At 39.8% G+C, this 18697-nt stretch overlaps 2 protein-coding genes across 3 annotated transcripts in view; one reads left to right on the forward strand and one right to left on the reverse strand.

The window, feature by feature from the left end:
- The window catches only part of Mekk1 (mitogen-activated protein kinase kinase kinase 4), a 1037736-nt gene that overhangs the window by 673678 nt on the left and 345361 nt on the right, over nucleotides 1-18697 (forward strand). The gene's annotated exons all lie outside the window — the stretch shown is intronic.
- Nucleotides 3993-18697, reverse strand: part of LOC139755964 (uncharacterized) — a 185040-nt gene continuing 170335 nt past the window's right edge. For both annotated transcript variants that reach the window (XM_071674801.1, XM_071674800.1), the window contains exons 8-12: nucleotides 16875-17006; nucleotides 15362-15494; nucleotides 11110-11236; nucleotides 4540-4731; nucleotides 3993-4320 (exon numbers count right to left, since the gene is read on the reverse strand). In XM_071674801.1, the coding sequence (XP_071530902.1) occupies nucleotides 4185-4320; nucleotides 4540-4731; nucleotides 11110-11236; nucleotides 15362-15494; nucleotides 16875-17006 (720 nt within the window). In that variant the 3' untranslated portion in view covers nucleotides 3993-4184. The remainder of the gene's footprint in view (nucleotides 4321-4539; nucleotides 4732-11109; nucleotides 11237-15361; nucleotides 15495-16874; nucleotides 17007-18697) is intronic.

The following is an 18697-nucleotide window of genomic DNA, read 5'->3' on the forward strand; positions in this document are numbered from 1 at the left end:
ATTCATAAACAAATTAAACAACCATGGAGACATCACACACCCCTGCCGCAAACCTACATTCACTGAGAACCAGTCACTTTCCTCTCTTCCTACACGTACACATGCCTTACATCCTCGATAAAAACTTTTCACTGCTTCTAACAACTTGCCACCCACACCATATATTCTTAATACCTTCCACAGAGCATCTCTATCAACTCTATCATATGCCTTCTCCAGATCCATAAATGCTACATACAAATCCATTTGCTTTTCTAAGTATTTCTCACATACATTCTTCAAAGCAAACACCTGATCCACACATCCTCTACCACTTCTGAAACCACACTGCTCTTCCCCAATCTGATGCTCTGTACATGCCTTCACCCTCTCAATAAATACCCTCCCATATAATTTACCAGGAATACTCAACAAACTTATACCTCTGTAATTTGAGCACTCACTCTTATCCCCTTTGCCTTTGTACAATGGCACTATGCACGCATTCCGCCAATCCTCAGGCACCTCACCATGAGACATACATACATTAAATAACCTTACCAACCAGTCAACAATACAGTCACCCCCTTTTTGAATAAATTCCACTGCAATACCATCCAATCCTTCTGCCTTGCCGGCTTTCATCTTCCGCAAAGCTTTTACTACCTCTTCTCTGTTTACCAAATCATTTTCCCCAACCCTCTCACTTTGCACACCACCTCGACCAAGACACCCTATATCTGCCACTCTATCATCAAACACATTCAACAAACCTTCAAAATACTCACTCCATCTCCTTCTCACATCACCACTACTTGTTATCACCTCCCCATTTGCGCCCTTCACTGAAGTTCCCATTTGCTCCCTTGTCTTACGTACTTTATTTACCTCCTTCCAGAACATCTTTTTATTCTCCTTAAAATTTAATGATACTCTCTCACCCCAACTCTCATTTGCCCTCTTTTTCACCTCTTGCACCTTTCTCTTGACCTCCTGTCTCTTTCTTTTATACATCTCCCACTCAATTGCATTTTTTCCCTGCAAAAATCGTCCAAATGCCTCTCTCTTCTCTTTCACTAATGATCCTACTTCTTCATCCCACCACTCACTACCCTTTCTAATCAACCCACCTCCCATGCTTCTCATGCCACAAGCATCTTTTGCGCAATCCATCACTGATTCCCTAAATACATCCCATTCCTCCCCAATCCCCTTACTTCCATTGTTCTCACCTTTTTCCATTCTGTACTCAGTCTCTCCTGGTACTTCCTCACACAAGTCTCCTTCCCCAGCTCACTTACTCTCACCACCCTCTTCACCCCAACATTCACTTTTAAGTATGGTCACATTTAAGTATGCAAAAAATTCTTAACTTTTATATTTTTATGATCAGGTGCACAAAGAACTATCAAAATCACTACTTCATAGTGAATTAAAAGTTAAACATTCCTAATCCTGGAAAACTCATTTTATATCAGATTGGCTGATCCTGAATGTGGATGGTTTGGGTACTATAGGCAATATTGAGCACCATAGATGTGGTGAATCCCAAGAGAATTCATGCAACTGCCCAGTATGATCACTAACAAGTTACTAAGTCTTTTAGGTAGTTTCAGTGACTCTTCCTTTGTTTGGGTTGCCATCTGTGGCCAGGTGACAGAGCATACACTGTGCACAGAAAACAACCTGTTGCAGGAAATTACATGTTTAGACTAACCCCATTAGCACACTACTATGTGAAAGGTAAACTGATACCCAATGAACTAAAATTATTAAACAGTAACCCGCCAAACACACCCATCTAAAACTGCTTCCCAGACATGTCTGAATGTGCATTCTGTATGCCAGTCATCTCTTTGATGTTAAAAATGATAGATTAGCAAAGTTTAGCATATATCACTAGATCTGTCATGCACAAGATGCAACTTCCACACTTTCTCCTCGGTTGCTTTGTGTGCACCTCATGGATGCTCACACATCACATTCTGTGACCTGTGCTCCTGTTCATCAAATGCAGCTGACTTCCTGAGCTCTTGAGGAGCCCAACAGGAAGATAACATTAGGTAAATAGAAGTGAAGAGAGGATTACAGGACAGTGTAGTCCTCCCAGCCTTGACCTATGGAGCTGGAACATGGATGTGGAATGAGGCACAGAGGTCAAGAATCCAGGTTGTGGAAATGAGCTATTTGAGAGAAGTATGTGGTGTGACTAGATGGAACGAAGAAAGAAATGAAAGGGTATATGAGAAATGTGGTATGGCAAGGGATACAAAGGGTATGAATTGTGAAGTGGTAGATTGGGTGAAATGTAATACTTTGTGGTGGTATTTGTAAAGAATGCAAGACTAGAAGTTTACTAAGACATTGTTAGATAGTACAATGAAAGAGGTTGGTGTGAGTGAGAGACCACATGTGACATGGGCAAATAGGGTGGAGGAATACTGGAGGGAGAGAAACAGAGGAAGAATGTGTGGATGGTGTATGCGAGGGAAGCATGTAAGGACAGAGATAAGTGGAGACTTTTGCTGTGGCCACTCCTTGATGGGATTTCCTAGAAGGAACAGGTGTCAGAGATATAGATAGATAGATGCACACACTTGATTTACCCTATCTTCCTTTCCAAGGACTTCTGATGGTACTTTTGCAGCATGCAGGAAGCTAGTTATGTCCACTGTAAGGGACCACAAGTCAAGAATTTTGTGATGTTATTGACATGTATGTGTACAGATGGGTGTGCCTGGTGGAGTAGAGTTCAAGATTAGATGGAGATGTGGAGGCAGTTGTTTAGTGCTTTTTCAAGATTTTGATGTCAATATGTTTTGTCAGTTTTCAGTTTCTTAGGGGAAGGAGAATCTACAAGTGCAGGATACTGAAGTGCGAGTCAAGAGTGAGTTTTTGTATCTGCTTAGGGGCTGGTGGTTGAATGGTCTGGGTAAGAGGAGGTCTAGTTTTCTTGCAAAGAATTGCATGTTAAACATGCTTGAGATAGGATTACACTGATAGTATTATTGCTTTGTTGTGCAGTGTGAATGTTTGTTATTGTTAGGCAACCAGTAATTGTTCTTAGTGCTGTTTAGTGAAGTTTTGTCATGTTTTTTTTATGAAAGGGTGGATGACCAGGGAGATGAAATGTAGTTTAGGATGGAGCAGATAAATTGCTTGGAGATAATAATCAGGGATTATTTTTCTTGTCTGAGGATGTTGCCAGGAAGTGTTATGTGAGCATTTAATTTTTTATGGCCTTTATGATGATTGTGATGCAAGGAGTGAATGTCACATGTAATTCATATGTGATACTTAGCATGGCTGGAATTTTGTTGGGTAGGATTATTTGATCATCCAGGTTTATAGGGAGGTGCAGATTGGGTCTATGTCTGTCAAAAAGTTAAGAGGGTAATTGTGGATTTCTCTGGGGATGCAGATATATCATTTTGAGCAAACTAATTTTTCAATTATAGGATATAGTGCTGCACATTTGTTGTTGCATAGTTTGGGTCAGGATGCTGTGGTGTAATTGTGAGGACATCTACATATGAGAGGGCTTTCATGTTGAGGGTTTAGAGGGTGAATGGAGGTTTTTTTTTTTTAGGAAGAGAATGAAGAGGGTTGGGGAAAGAATGACTTCCTAGGAAACTCTATGTAGATACATAGTATAGTATATATAGAGTAAACTATATAAACTCTCTTCCTACACACAATTTGTTTTGGCCTCTGCATGCTTTTAGTTACACTGCATGTGAAGTCACCTTTAGTAATCCTGAATCATCATTGGTTGATGAAAGGAAGTATGGTCTTTCTGAAGAACTTCTTACTCCAAAGACTTCTTTCGTTTTCATGCTTCTGATTGTAGTGCAGCCTTAAAGCTGCAGGAACCCAATGAAAGGGATCCTATGGTTACATATAGAATTAATAATACACACACATTTTCAAGCTGTCACTGATGTGGGCATACTTGTAATGATTGTTGTTTTTAGAAATAAGTTTTTTTTAGAGGACCAATAAGAGTTGATTGCTTTAGGAATGAATGATGATTTATGGACTTCTGATTCATGATCAATGTTTACAGCCTATTTTTGTCACTTACAGCATTTTTTTTACATTAGTTTTGCATTATTTTCATGGAATTGGTTTTAAAAGAATATCCATCCAAAATTTTGATACTGTGGTGAGAAATGAAGAATCTTGAACTACAGTAACATAATAGCTCAAGGCTTGTGAGGTGTCATTTCAACCAATGAATGATATGGACTTTTATAGATGACATAAGGATCATGATCTGGGTCGAAGTTGCGAGCTGTAGATGTGCTTGTTGTTATCTCTTGCTGGTTTTCGTTGATTGACCTAGGAAGGCAGCATTTATAAGTTTTGGTTATTATGATTTTTTTTATTCGTTGAAGAATGTTGGTGAGTCAGATGCCTTCATTTTTATCTTCCTAAACTATGTAACTGATTATGAAACAGAAAATATTATATGCATGTCTAATTGAACATAATTGGTATTCTTTAATTACTTTTAAGATGTGATGCAATTATGGATATAACAGTGCAAAAGTTCTGTACCTTGGTGTTACTTCTGTGTTTTGCACATCTTCAAAACCTTTGAAGATGGGTTCTCCAACGTTGCCTTCCCGACGAATCATCATAATAGACTTCCAGAGTGAGTACTGGGGACCTCGGAAGTCATACCAGTAAACACCAGTATATTGGTGATCAACTGGCATTGGTCCTTGTAAATACCGACCATTCAAGTTGCTAAGGAGAATGGGAAATTTTATTATTTATGTGATTGTGTACTTGTATATATGTAACATAAGAAAAGCTTAAGAAACAGTTTGGACACATACTTAACACATACTTCCTGTATGCCATGGTTGCATATGCAGGCTGTCAGTAAGATCACATATTTACTTGTACAGGTAACTTTTGATAATCTGGCACCTTCAGAATCTTGTTCATGCTGGATAATCAGCTTTATAACGAGGTTTTTTATAATCATATTGGAAAATAGGTATTGCTAAATGTGTTTGATGATAAAGTGGCAGATGTAGGATATTTTGATCTTGGTGATATGCAAAGTGAGAGAGTCTTGAAGATTAGTTTCGTGAAGAGAGAAGAGTGGATGGAAGCCTCGCATAAGATGAACTATGGCAAGGTTGCTGAAGTAGATGGTATTGCTGTTGAATTTATTAAGGAAGGGGATGAGTGTGTTGTTGATTGGTTGGTAAGGATATTCATTGTATGTATGGATCATGATAAAGTGCCTGAGGATTTGTAGAATGCATGCATAGTGCCATTGTATAAAGGCAAAGGGGATAAAGGTGAGTGTTCAAATTACAGAGGTGTAAGTTTGTTGAGTATTCCTGGGAAATTATATGGGAGGGTATTGATTGAGAGGGTGAAGGCATGTACAGAGAATAAGTTTGGGGAAGAGAAGTGTGGTTTCAGAAGTGGTATAAGATGTGTGGATCAAGTGTATGCCTTGAAGAATGTATGCAAGAAATACTTAGAAGAACAGATGGATTTGTATGTAGCTTTTCTGGATCTGGAGAAGGCATATGACAGAGCTGATAGAGATGCTTTGTGGAAGGTATTTAGAGTATATGGTATGGGAGGTAAGTTCCTAGAAGCAGTGAAAAGTTTTTATCAAGGATGTAAGGCATGTGTACAAGTAGGAAGAAAGGAAAGTGATTGGTTCTCAGTGAATGTTAGTTTAAGGCAGGAGTGCATGATGTCTCCATGGCTGTTTAATTTGATTGTAGATGGTGTTGTTAGAGAGGTGAATGCAAGAGTTTTTGGAAAAAGGGGCAAGTATATAGTCGGTTGTAGATGAGAGGGCTTGGGAAGTGAGTCAGTTTTTGTTTGCTGGTGGCTGATTCGTGTGAGAAACTGCAGAAGTTGGTGAATGAGTTTGGTAAAGTGTGTGAAAGAAGAAAGTTGAGAGTAAATGTGAATAAGAGCAAGGTTATAAGGTTCAGTAGGGTAGAGGGACCAGTTAAGTGGAAGGTAAGTTTGAATGGAGAAAAACTGGAGGAAGTTAAGTGTTTTAGATATCTAGGAGTAGATTTGGCCACAGATGGAACCATGGAAGCGGAAGTGAGTCTCAGGGTGGGCAAGGGAGCAAAGGTTCTTGGGGCTTTGAAGAATGTGTGGAAGGCGAGAATGTTATCTCGGAGAGCAAAAATGGGTATGTTTGAAGGAATAGTGGTTCCAACAATGTTATATGGTTGTGAGGCATGGGCTATAGATAGGGATGTGTGGAGGAGGGTGGATGTGTTGGAAATGAAATATTTGAGGACAGTATGTGGTGTGAGGTGGTTTGATCGAGTAAGTAATGAAAGGGTAAGAGAGATGTGTGGCAGTAAAAAGGGTGTGGTGGAGAGAATAGAATAGGGTGTATTGAAATGGTTTGGTCTCATGTAGAGAATTGAGTGGGGAAAGATTGACAGAGAGGATACACATGTCAGAGGTGGAGGGAACGAGGAGAAGTGGGAGACCAAATTGGAGGTGGAAGGATGGAGTGAAAAAGATTTTAAGTGATCGGGGCCTGAACATACAGGAGGATGAAAGGCATGCAAGAAATTGAGTGAATTGGAACGATGTGGTATACTGGTGTCGATGTGCTGTCAGTGGATTGTACCAGGGTATGTGAAGCATCTGGGGTAAACCATGGAAAGTTTTGTGGGGCCTGGATGTGGAAAGGGAGCTGTGGTTTCGGTGCATTACACATGAGAGCTAGAGACTGATTGTGGATGAATGTGGCCTTTGTTGTCTTTTCCTAGCGCTACCTTGTGCATGTGTGGGGGGAGGGGGATGCCATTTCATGTGTGGTGGGGTGGCGACGGGAATGGTTGAAAGCAGCAAGTATGAATATGTACATGTGTATATATGTATATGTCTGTGTATGTATATGTATGTATAGGTTCAAATGTATAAGTATGTATATGTGTGTGTGGGTGTTTATGTGTATACATGTGTACGTGAGTGGGTTTGGCCTCTTCTTTCATATGTGTCTGTGTGCTACCTCACTAATGCGGGAGACTGTGACTAAGTATAATAAATAAGAAAAAAATAGATATATTTATCATTTCTTATTTCTATTTTTATTATTCTTTATCGCTGTCTCCCACGTTACCGAGGTAGCGCAAGGAAACAGACGAAAGAATGGCCCAACCCACCCACATACACATGTATATACATAAATGCCCACACATGCACATATACATACACATGTACATATTCATACATGATGCCTTCATCCATTCTCGCCGCCACCCCGTCACACATAAAATAGCACCCCCCCTACCCCCGCACATGTGTGAGGTAGCACTAGGAAAAGACAACAAAGACCAAATTCATTCAAATTCAGTCCCTAGCTGTTATGTGTAATGCACCAAAACCACCACTCCCTTTTCACATCCAGGCCTCACAAAACTTTCCATGGTTTACCCCAGATGCTTCCCATGCCTGGTTCAATCCATTGACAGTACGTCGACACCAGTATACCACATCGATCCAATTCACTCAATTTCTTGCAAGCCTTTCACCCTCCTGTATGTTCAGGCCTCGATCACTTAAAATCTTTTTCACTCCATCCTTCCGCCTCCAATTTGGTCTCCCACTTCTCCTCATTCTCTCTACCACTGACACATATATTCTCTTTGTCAATCTTTCCTCACTCATTCTGTCCATGTGACCAAACCATTTCAATACACCCTCTTCTGCTCTCTCAACAACACTTTTTATTACCACACATCTCTCTTACCCTATTATTATTTACTCAATCAAACCACCTCACACCACATATTGTCCTCAAGCATTTCATTTCCAACACAGCCACCCTCCTCCACACAACTCTATCTATAGCCCATGCCTCGCAACCATATAACATTGTTGGAACCACTAATCCTTCAAACATACCCATTTTTGCTCTCCAAGATAACGTTCTTGCCTTCCACACATCCTTCAACGCTCCCAGAACCCTCGCCCCCTGCCCCACCCTGTGACTCACTTCCGCTTCCATGGTTCCCTCTGCTGTTAAATCCATTCCCAAATTTCTAAAACACTTCACTTCCTCTAGTTTTTCTCCATTCAAACTTACCTCCTAGTTAACTTGTTCCTCAACCCTACTGAATCTAATAACCTTGTTCTTATTCACATTTCCTCTCAGGTTTCTTCTTTCACTCATTTTACCAAACTCAGTCACCAACTTCTGGAGTTTCTCACCCGAATCAGCCACCAGCGCTGTATCATCAGTGAACAACAACTGACTCACTTCCCAAGCCTTCTCATCCACAACAGACTGCATACTTGCTCCCCTCTCCAATACTCTTGCATTCACCTCTCTGACAACCCCATCCATAAGCAAATTAAACAACCGTGGAGACATCACGCATCCTGCCGAAAACCGACATTCACTGGGAACCAATCACTTTCCTCTCTTCCTACTTGTACACATGCCTTACATCCTTGGTAAAACCTTTTCTTTGCTTCCAGCAACTTACCTCCTGCACCATATGCTCTTAATACCTTCCACAAAGCATCTCTATTAACCCTATCGTAACCTCTTCCAGATCCATAAATGATACATACAAATCCATCAGTTTTTCTAAGTATTTCTCACATACATTCTTCAAAGCAATCACCTGATCCACACATCCTCTTCCACTTTTGAAACCACACTCCTCTTCCCCAATCTGATGCTCTGTACATGCCTTTATCCTCTCAATCAATACCCTCCCCTCTAATTCCCCAGGAATACTCAACAAACCTATACCTCTGTTATTTGAACACTCACCTTTATCCCCTTTGCCTCTGTACAATGGCACTATGCATACATTCCACCGATCCCAGGCACTTCACCATGAACCATACATATATTAAATATCCTTACCAACCAGTCAACGACACAGTCACTCCGTTTTTTAACAAATAACACTACAATACCATACCATCCTGCTGCCTTGCCAGCTTTCATCTTCTTCAAAGCTTTTACTACACCTTCTGTTTACCTCTCTCACCTTGCACACCACTTCGACCAAAATACCCTATATCTGCCACTCTATCATCAAACATATTCAACAAGCCTTCAAAATATTCACCCCATCTTCTCACTTCACCACTACTTGTTATTACCTCCCCATTAGCCCCTTCTCTATTGTTTCCATTTGTTTTCTTGTCTTACACTCTTTATTTACCTCCTTCCAAAACATCTTTTTATTTTCCCTAAAATTTAATGATACTCTCTCACCCCAATTCTCATTTACCCTCCTTTTCACCTCTTGCACCTTTCTCTTGACCTCCTGCCTCTTTCTGTTATACATCTCCCAGTCATTTGCACTACTTCCCTGCAAAAATTTTCAAAACACTTCTCTTCTCTTTGATTTACAATCTTACTTCTTCATCCAACCACTCACTACCCTTTCTAATCTGCCCACCTCCCACCATTCTCATGCTATAAGCATCTTTTGCACAAGCCATCACTGCTTCCCTAAATACATCACATTCCTCCCCCACTCCCCTCATGTCATTTGCTCAATCTCTCCTGGTCCTCCCTTACAAAAGTCTCCTTTCCAATCTCACTTACCCAACATTCTCTCTTCTTTTCTGAAAACCTCTACAAATCTTCACCTTTGCCCTCACAACATGATGATCAGACATCCCTCCAGTTGCCTTTCTCAGCACATTAACATCCAAAAGTCTCTCTTTCCAAGAGTCTCTCTTTCACATGCCAATCAATTAACACATAATCCAATAACGCTCTCTGGCCATCTCTCTCCAACTTACATATACATGTACTTACATATATCTCTCTTTTTAAACCAGGTATCCCCAATCACCAGTCCTTTTTCAGTACAAATCTACAAGCTCTTCACCATTTTCATTTATAACACTGAACACCCCATGTACACCAATTATTCCCTCAACTTCCACATTACTCACCTTTGCATTCAATATATGTAAACATTTCATGAGATCTCAGGAATTTCCCAGGTACCCTTTTGGACCTCCAGGCCCAAATTCATTGTAACCCCTGCACCCTTCTCTCATTGGCCATGCTGGTACCACATTGTGTTGGCACCTGTTTTCTATTGCTAATATAAGCTGCACAGTGTATTATACTTGCCCTTTACACTTACATTTACATCACCCCAGTCTCTAGACTGCAACACTAACACACTAAAAATACCACCACACTGAACAGTAGAGATATGGGAAAGAAATTACTAACTAATAGAAAGAGTGCATTAAACTATAAAATACATTCATTTACATTAATCCTAGTGATGCTAAAAATCACCATTTACTTAACATTGATGTCTATTGCCACTAGTAATGTTTGGGATGAAGTTGGTGGTTGGATGAAGTCATCTTGGATATGCTGTATGAATTCACTATGTACAGTAGTGGTGGAGTGGTTGGATCTAACGACATGTTGTGTCGGTGGGAGTGGGATATTTTGCTTCATTTCCTTGTGGATCAGTGTTTTACAGAGTTTTGATACTGAAAATAGAAGTTATTTAGAGTGGTAGTAGGAGGAATATTTGGGTGGTTTAGAGGGCTTTAGGTTTGGTGTTACGTTTGTGAGTTTGCAGATATTAGGAATTTTTTTGTGTAGCCATGAGTGATTGAAAATATCTACAAGTGATTGAATTGTGGCTGGACCAGAGCATGTAATGTGAAAGTTTGATCATGTTTGGGTTGTTCATAAAGAGTGAGTGAAAGTCGATGCCTCCTCTTTAAAATCATATACCATATAAACTGTATTTCCATGGATTATTTCTCATACTTGAGGGTCGCCAACATAGGAAGGAAAGGGTTTCCATATTCAAAACCAACATTTCTTTACTTTTGGATATTAAATATATATTCTGTTAAGAAAAGTTAATCCAATTTTTCATTCCCTATTTTTTTTGTGCACTTGGGAGATTCACTTCTCATGAATTGTGCAATTTAAGGGTTAAAGGTTAAAACTTTCTGTTTTCCCTACATGGTAAGATTAGGTGAAAACTTGGTCTATGTTAACACATAGAACAAGTCTAATTCTCTGCTTTGATGTACAGTACATAATGTTATCATACTTTAGTTAGAGTTAACAGTCTCTACAGGTTACTCATAGAGTGTATGTTTTACCTTGTTTCACATGCTCTGTACCACCAAGCACCTTGATGGTCTCTGGCACAGCTTTTTTCTGGCCATGCATCATTGTCAACATCTGTTGTGCTGAAACGACGACCCACATGATATCGTAGTGAGTCACCTGAATATTTGAAAAAAACAGCTTAGACATCTGAATAGAGTATATATCAAATTGCTAATGAAGTACTTCATAGTTAATGGAGCATTTTAACCCCTTAACAGTTAACTATGTTTTCCTTTCCAGTCCTCATAGTTGATGGAGCATTTTATCCACTAACAGCTAACTATGTTTTCCTTCCCAGCCCTCAAAATTCACTTTTTTTCTCTAAGTTGTTTAAGGACTGTATTTATCCATGGAATTTCAAAGATATTCAAATAACAATGATAAGAAGTGCCTTTGGTAGTATAATTCTCTCCTGTGCTTTTCTTCCCATGCTAAAAAGTGTGGAAGCAAAACCTGAGGGTCAGGTGAGATGCTACTGCAATATTTTATGGATATTACCTACACAGAAAAATTGATTGCTGATTATTATTTTTTATTCATAATTGAGTACCATTTCCTGCATTACCAAGTTAGTGCCAGGAACAAATAAAGAAAGGCCACATCCACTCACATCCATTTTCTAGCTGCCATATGTAATGCACCAAAACCACAACTTATCCACAACCACGCACCACAGAACTTTCCATGGTTTACCTCCACCACTTCACATACCCTGGTTTAGTCCATTGATAACACATCAACCCAAGTATACCACATCATTCCAATTCACTCCATCCATATATGCCTTTCATCTTCCTGCATGTCCAGTCCCTGATCACTCAAAATCTTTTTTATTCCAGCATTACCTTCAGTTGGGTCTCCCTGTTCTCCTTGTTCCTTTCTACTTCTGACACCTATGTACTCTTTGTCAACCTTTCCTAACTCATACTCTCCATATGTCCAAACCATTTCAGTACACCCTTTTCTGCTCTGTCAACCACTCTTTTTATTACCACACATCTCTCTTTCCTTTTTGTTGCTTACCACATATTTTCCTCTAAACATTTTATTTGCAACTCATCCACCTTCCTCTGCACAAAATTATCTTTAGCCCATGCCTCTTACCCATGTGATATTGTGAGAAATACTGTTCCTTCAAACATATCCATTTTTGCCCTCCCAGATGACATTCTCTCTTTCCACACATTCTTTGGCATTTCCAGAACCTTCGCCCCCTCCCCCAACCCATGACTTACTTCCACTTCCATGGTTCTGTTTGCTACCATGTTCACTCCCAGATATGGAAAATGCTTCACTTCCTCCAATTCTTGTCCATTCAGACTCATGCCTCAACTAACCTGTCCCCCAACCCTGCTGAACCACATAATTTTACTTTATTCACATTCACTCTCAACTCTCCTCTGTCACACTTCCAGACTTATTCACCAACTTTTGCAGTTTTTTACCTAAATCTGCCACCAGTGCAGTATCATCAGCAAATAGCAACTGACTCACTTCCCAGGCCCTCTTATCCCCCACAGACTGCATACTCACTCCTCTCTTCGAGACACATAAATCTCCTTCACCATCCCATACAAAAAATTTAACAACCATGATGACATCCTACACCCCTGCTGCAGACTAGCATTCTCTTGGAACTATTCACTCTCCTTGCTTCCTACTTGCACACAAGCCTTACACCTTGATAAAACTTCTCACTACATCTAATAGCTTTCCTCACACACCATATATTCTTAAGACCTTCCACAAAGCATCTTTATTGACTGCATACTCACTCCTCTCTTCGAGTCACATAAATCTCCTTCACCATCCCATACAAAAAATTTAACAACCATGATGACATCCCACACCCCTGCTGCAGACTAGCGTTCACTTGGAACTATTCACTCTCCTTGTTTCCTACTTGCACACAAGCCTTACACCTTGATAAAACTTGTCACTGCATCTAATAGCTTTCCTCACACACCATATATCATATATTCTTAAGACCTTCCGCAAAGCATCTTTATTGACCCTACTGTATGCCTTCTCCAAATTCATAAATGCTACATGCAAATCCTTCTGTTTGTCTAAGTATTTCTCACACATTCTTTCAAGCAAACACCTGACCCGCACATCCTCTACCACTTCTGAAACCATACTGCTCCTCCCCTATCTGAAGCTCTGTACATCAATTCACCCTCTTAGTGAATACCCTCCCCTACAGTTTTTTAGGTGTACTCAACAAACACTCACCTTTATCCCCTTTTGCTTTATTTAGTGGCACTGTCCATGCATTTTGCTAGTCACTGGGCACCTCACTATGATTCAAAATTACATTGAAAATCCTTACCAACCAATCAACAATACATTCACCCCCTCTCTTAATAAATTCAACTGCAATACCATCCTTTCCAGCTGCTTTGCCCCATTTCATTTTAGAGAAGGGTTTCACCACCTCTTCCCTCTTCACTAAACCACTCTCCAGGACTCTCTCACTTTGCATACCATCCTGACCAAACACCTGTCACCAAATACATTTACAGTCCTTCAAAATAATTCATCTCATAATCACTTCATTACTACCTGTTATCACTTCCCCTTTTGCCCATTTCACTGATGTTCCCATATGTCCTCTTGTCTTTTGCTTATTGTTTACCTCATCCAAAATATCTTATCCTCCCTAAAGTTTGCTGATACTGCCTCATTCAACTCCCATTTGTCCTCTTTTTCAGTCCCTGTACCTTCTTCTTGACCTCCTACCACTTTCTCTTATACACATCCCAGTCATTTCCATCCCTTCCCTGCAAGTACTGCCCAAATGCCTCTTTTCTCTTTCACTAGAAACTATACTTCTTCATCCCTCCAGTCACTATCCTTTCTAATCAGCCTATATCCCACCTTTTGCATGCCACATTCACATCTTGCACATGCCATCTCTGCTTCCCTAATTACCTCCCATTCCTCACCCACTCCTCTTGCTTCATTTACTCTCACCTTTTGCCATTTTACACTCAATTCCTCCTGGTATTTCTTCACATGAATCTCTTTTTCAGCTCAATTACTCTCACTCTCACCACTCTCTTCTCCATAACACTGTCATCATTTTCGAAAACTTGTACAACTCTTTATACTTGCATCCACAAGGTAGTGACCAGACATACCACCAGCTACCCCTTTCAGCACATTTACATCCATAAGTCTTTCTTTTACATGTCTGTCAATTAATATGTAATCCAATAATGCCCAGTGACCATCTCTCCTACTCACATACATATATATGTGTACATACCTCTTGTTGAACCAGGAATTCCTTATCACCAGTCCTTTTTCAGCACACAACTATAAGCTTTTTACCATTTCCATTCATAACACTGAATACCCCATGTACCCCAATTATATCCACAACTGACACATTTCTTACCTTCTTATTCAAGTCAACCATCACTAACATCCAGTCTCTTACATCTAAACAACTAATACACTAACTCACCCAATCACCATTTTATATGATAGATAGTTTCCTCATATTGATATTGTGATTCATAGGTATTTCTTCCATATCAACAAAACTAAAAAAGTTTGTAAAATTACAAGGCACACCAGTCAGATGCAGTGTTGTCAGTGTCAGGTGAGCACTCATAATGCTGCTGCTGCTTTTGCTATAAAACCTTCTCCTGTCTCATCTTGGCCAACTTCAAACTGTGAAAGAGTCACTGTTCATAACTTTCAATAACAGATCCTCATTGTCACTTAATTCAGTATATTCTGCCTGGTCATCAAAATCTAGCTAGAAGCACTCGATTTCCTCCCTAGAAAACTCATGAAAATGTGCTGTCATTGGCATGGCTGAAGGATAACTGACTGTGGGAAGAATTCATTGTGTGTTGCAAACTCAGCCACCACTCAGGCTTGATGCACAGCCTTGAATTAGAGACACAAAACTCGATGCATATATCTCTGTCCGGGGACATTGCTCAGCTCACATAAGTATCTGTCTCAAGGGGTTAAGGGGTTAAAGATGCAACATAGTAAAAAACAAAGGTATTCAATGCTGACTCGGTCATAAGATGTACTAGTCATTTCTGAAAGTCATCTAAAGACTGGTAAGTATTTGACCTATTGCAAAAAAAAACATTTCATATTTTAATTGTCAGTTATTCAGAGAAACTCAGTGTTTGTTGTGTTAATGCTGTACTTTCACATAATACAATCATCAGAATATACATAATTACAGTACTAGAAATGAAAAGATTAGCATACCTGCATCTCCTCTGTACTTGCCAAGCATCTTAAGTGAGTATCCCTCCAGTTCTGAGCCTATTGCAAAAGCTGAGTAGAGTGCATGTGCACTTTGTTGGTCAAAATCTGCCAAATCAACTCGCAGCGTTGATACCTGTTCATCAAAAGTACTTATGTTATGAATAATTACATTGATATAATGCTGTGCTTGAGTAATGCAAACTGATGAATATACTCATGATTAATGAGTTCAACATGAACTAATATAGTGTAGGATTAATATTCTGTATAAGAATATCATAGGGCTGATCGAGAGGCCTTGTGGAAAGTGCGACGAATAACTGTATGGATGAAAAGTTACCAGATGCACTGGAAAGTTTTCACTGAAGGAGTAAGGTTTGTGTGCAAGTTGAAAGGGAGAATGGTGATTGGCTCCAAGTGAACATGGGTCTGTCTGGGATGTGATTTTGTGTAAAGTAAAGGTGAGGGGTCTTGAAAAGGGAGGTTGTTCTTCAGTATGCTGGGGGTGGGGTGTGATAAGGGGGCATGAAAGGTGAGTTAGGTGCTGTTTGCAGATGACATAACTCTTATAGAAGACTTGAGAGAGAAACTTCAGAAACTTGTGTCCTAGCTCAGGAGAGTGTGTGAAAGGAAGTTGGGTTAACATGAATAAAAGTAAGGTAATGAGATTTACTAGTGAGTTAGACAGTGAATGGAGAAAATTTGGAGAAAGTTGACTGATGTAGATACCTGGGAATGGACATGACAGTGAATAAAAGCTGAAGTGAATCAGTGGGTGGGAGAGGCAGCAAAGATCCTGGTAGCAGTGAGGAGTGAAAGGAAGGAGAGGTTACTGTCAGCAATAACAAGATGGGTATGTTTGATGGTATATTGGTCCTAGTAGTGCTGTATGAGTTGAAGTCTTGGGCCCTGATTACAAAAGAACAGAAAAGGTGGATGTGTTGGAAATGTAGTCCTAGATAATATTTTTGGTAAGAGTAGAGAATATTTTATTGGAATGACTAAGAGAGATGTGTAATAGTAAGTGTATTATGATTGAGAGCATTAACTAGGGGTTTTGAAATGTTTTAGGCATAAAAAAAGAATGAAAAAGATAAGTGAAGAGAGAATGATTAAGAGGATATACATGTCAAAAGTTGGGGGGGAGCAGATGGATGGGGGGGACTACACAGAAGGATGAAGTGAAAGAGTCTTTGAGGTACCAGACCTTGAACATTCAGGAGAGTAAGAGGCATTCATGGTATAGAGTGAATTGGGGAGATGAAGTATACAGGGGCTGACATGCTGTCACTAGATAGAACCAAATCACACAAAGTGGCCAGGGGAAACCACAGAGGGGTCTATGGGGTTTGGCTATGGATATAGGCTCTGGTGTAGGTACATTATACATGAGACGAGGAGAGTGGATGTGAGCACATGAAGTCATTCTTCTTGTGTTGTTTACATTACCTCACTGACTTTTAAAGCAGTGAACAGTTATGAAAGAAATTGATTTCTCAAGTGATAATCTTACATGTTGGTTTGTGAGTAGATAGATCTTTTCATTCCCTAGCCAGAATTCACCAGCTAAGTTTCCAAATCCATGCTTGTAGTCAGCCCACTCACGGAGAAAGTCAACAGAACCTTCCTCTCGCCTTTGAATTACCTGAAAAAGATTAGTGTATTATTAACAATCATGTGTTTATTATACAACATTGAGGATTATTTAATAATGAGGAATTCCAGCACAACAGCGTATCTCTTGTTAATAGTTGATCAGATGCTAAAAACGGGGTGATCATTTTATCAAATTTTACCATGTTGGGGTTATGAAAGTATGTATGGACTAAATAGATTAGCCTTTATGAGGATTATGTTCAGTTAAGGAAGTAATTGAATAAGATGTAGCGAAAAGAACAAGAGAATTGGGAATGTGATATTGTGTTTAATTTAGAATTCATATGAATAAGATAGATTTTAGAGCACAAAATAATATTCTGTAATGGTCTCCTTTATCTACACTGGGGGTTGCATTCCCTCAGTAGGTCAGAATAAGCAAATTTGGTACAAATGAATATAGAATAGTGGTTCTTTTCCCAGTCAATGCAGAATTTCCACTTTTGATGAAAATTCTATAGATAAGCTGCTAAAAGCAGTGAAGTTTTTTATCAAGGGTGTAGGGCATGTGTATGAGTGGTTCCCAGTGAAAGTTGGCAGCAAGGGTGTTTGATGTCACCATGTATGTTTATAATTTGTTAATGGAAGAGGTGGTTAGGGAGGAAAATGCAAAAATTTTGCAGAGAAGGACGAGTCTGCAGTCAGTTGGGGATGAGTGGGCCTGGGAAGTGAGTCACTTGTTGTTCACCAATAATACTGCACCGTTGGCTGATTTGAGCAAGAAACTGCAGAAGTTAGTGACTGAGTTTGGAAAAGTGTGTGAAAGGAGGAAGTTGAGGGTAAATGTGAAGAAAAGTAAAGTTATTAGGTTCAGCAGGATTGAGAGACAAGTTAGTTGCTATATAGATTTGAATGGATGAAATTGGAGGAAATGAAGTGTTTTGATATCTGGGAGTAGACATGGCAGCGAATGGAAACATGGAGGTAGAAATGAGTCATAGGTTGGTGGTTAGGGATGAAGGGTCTGGGTGCAATGTGTAGCATGTGGAATGAAAGAACGTTATCTTGGGGAGCAAAAGTGGGTATGTTTAAGGGAATAGTAGTTCCTACAATATTGTATGGTTGCGAGTTTGGCTGTAGATAGGCTTGTGTGGAGGAGGATGGACGTGTTGGAAATGAAATGTTTGAGGATAATATGTGGTTTCAGGTGGTTTGATTGAGTAAGTGATGAAAGGTTAGGAGATGTGGTGGAAATGAAATGTTTCAGGACAGTATGTGGTTTGAGGTGGTTTGATTGAGTAAGTAATGAAAGGGCAAGAGAGATGTGTGGTAATAAAAAGAGTGTGGTTGAGAGAGCAGAAGATGGTGTGTTGAAATGGTTTATATGTATGGAGAAAATGAGTGAGGAAAGATTGACAAAGAACATATGTGTCAGGAAAGGAGGGAACAAGGAGAAGTTGGAAACCAAAGTGGAGGTGGAAGGATGGAGTGAATAAGATTTTGAGTAACTAGGACCTGAACATGTACTAGGGAAAAAGACTTGCATGAAATAAAGTGAATTAGAATGATTTGGTATACTGGTGTTGACTTGTCATCAGTGGACTCAACCAGAGCATGTGAAACGTCCAGGGGAAAACCATGGAAAGGTCTGTGGGGCCTCGATGTGGATAGCGAGCTGTGGTTTTGGTGCATTATACATGACAGCTAGAGAATGGATGTGAGTGGATGTGGCATTTCTTT

Source organism: Panulirus ornatus, chromosome 20 (assembly GCF_036320965.1).
Source record: "Panulirus ornatus isolate Po-2019 chromosome 20, ASM3632096v1, whole genome shotgun sequence".
Classification (NCBI taxonomy): domain Eukaryota; kingdom Metazoa; phylum Arthropoda; class Malacostraca; order Decapoda; family Palinuridae; genus Panulirus; species Panulirus ornatus.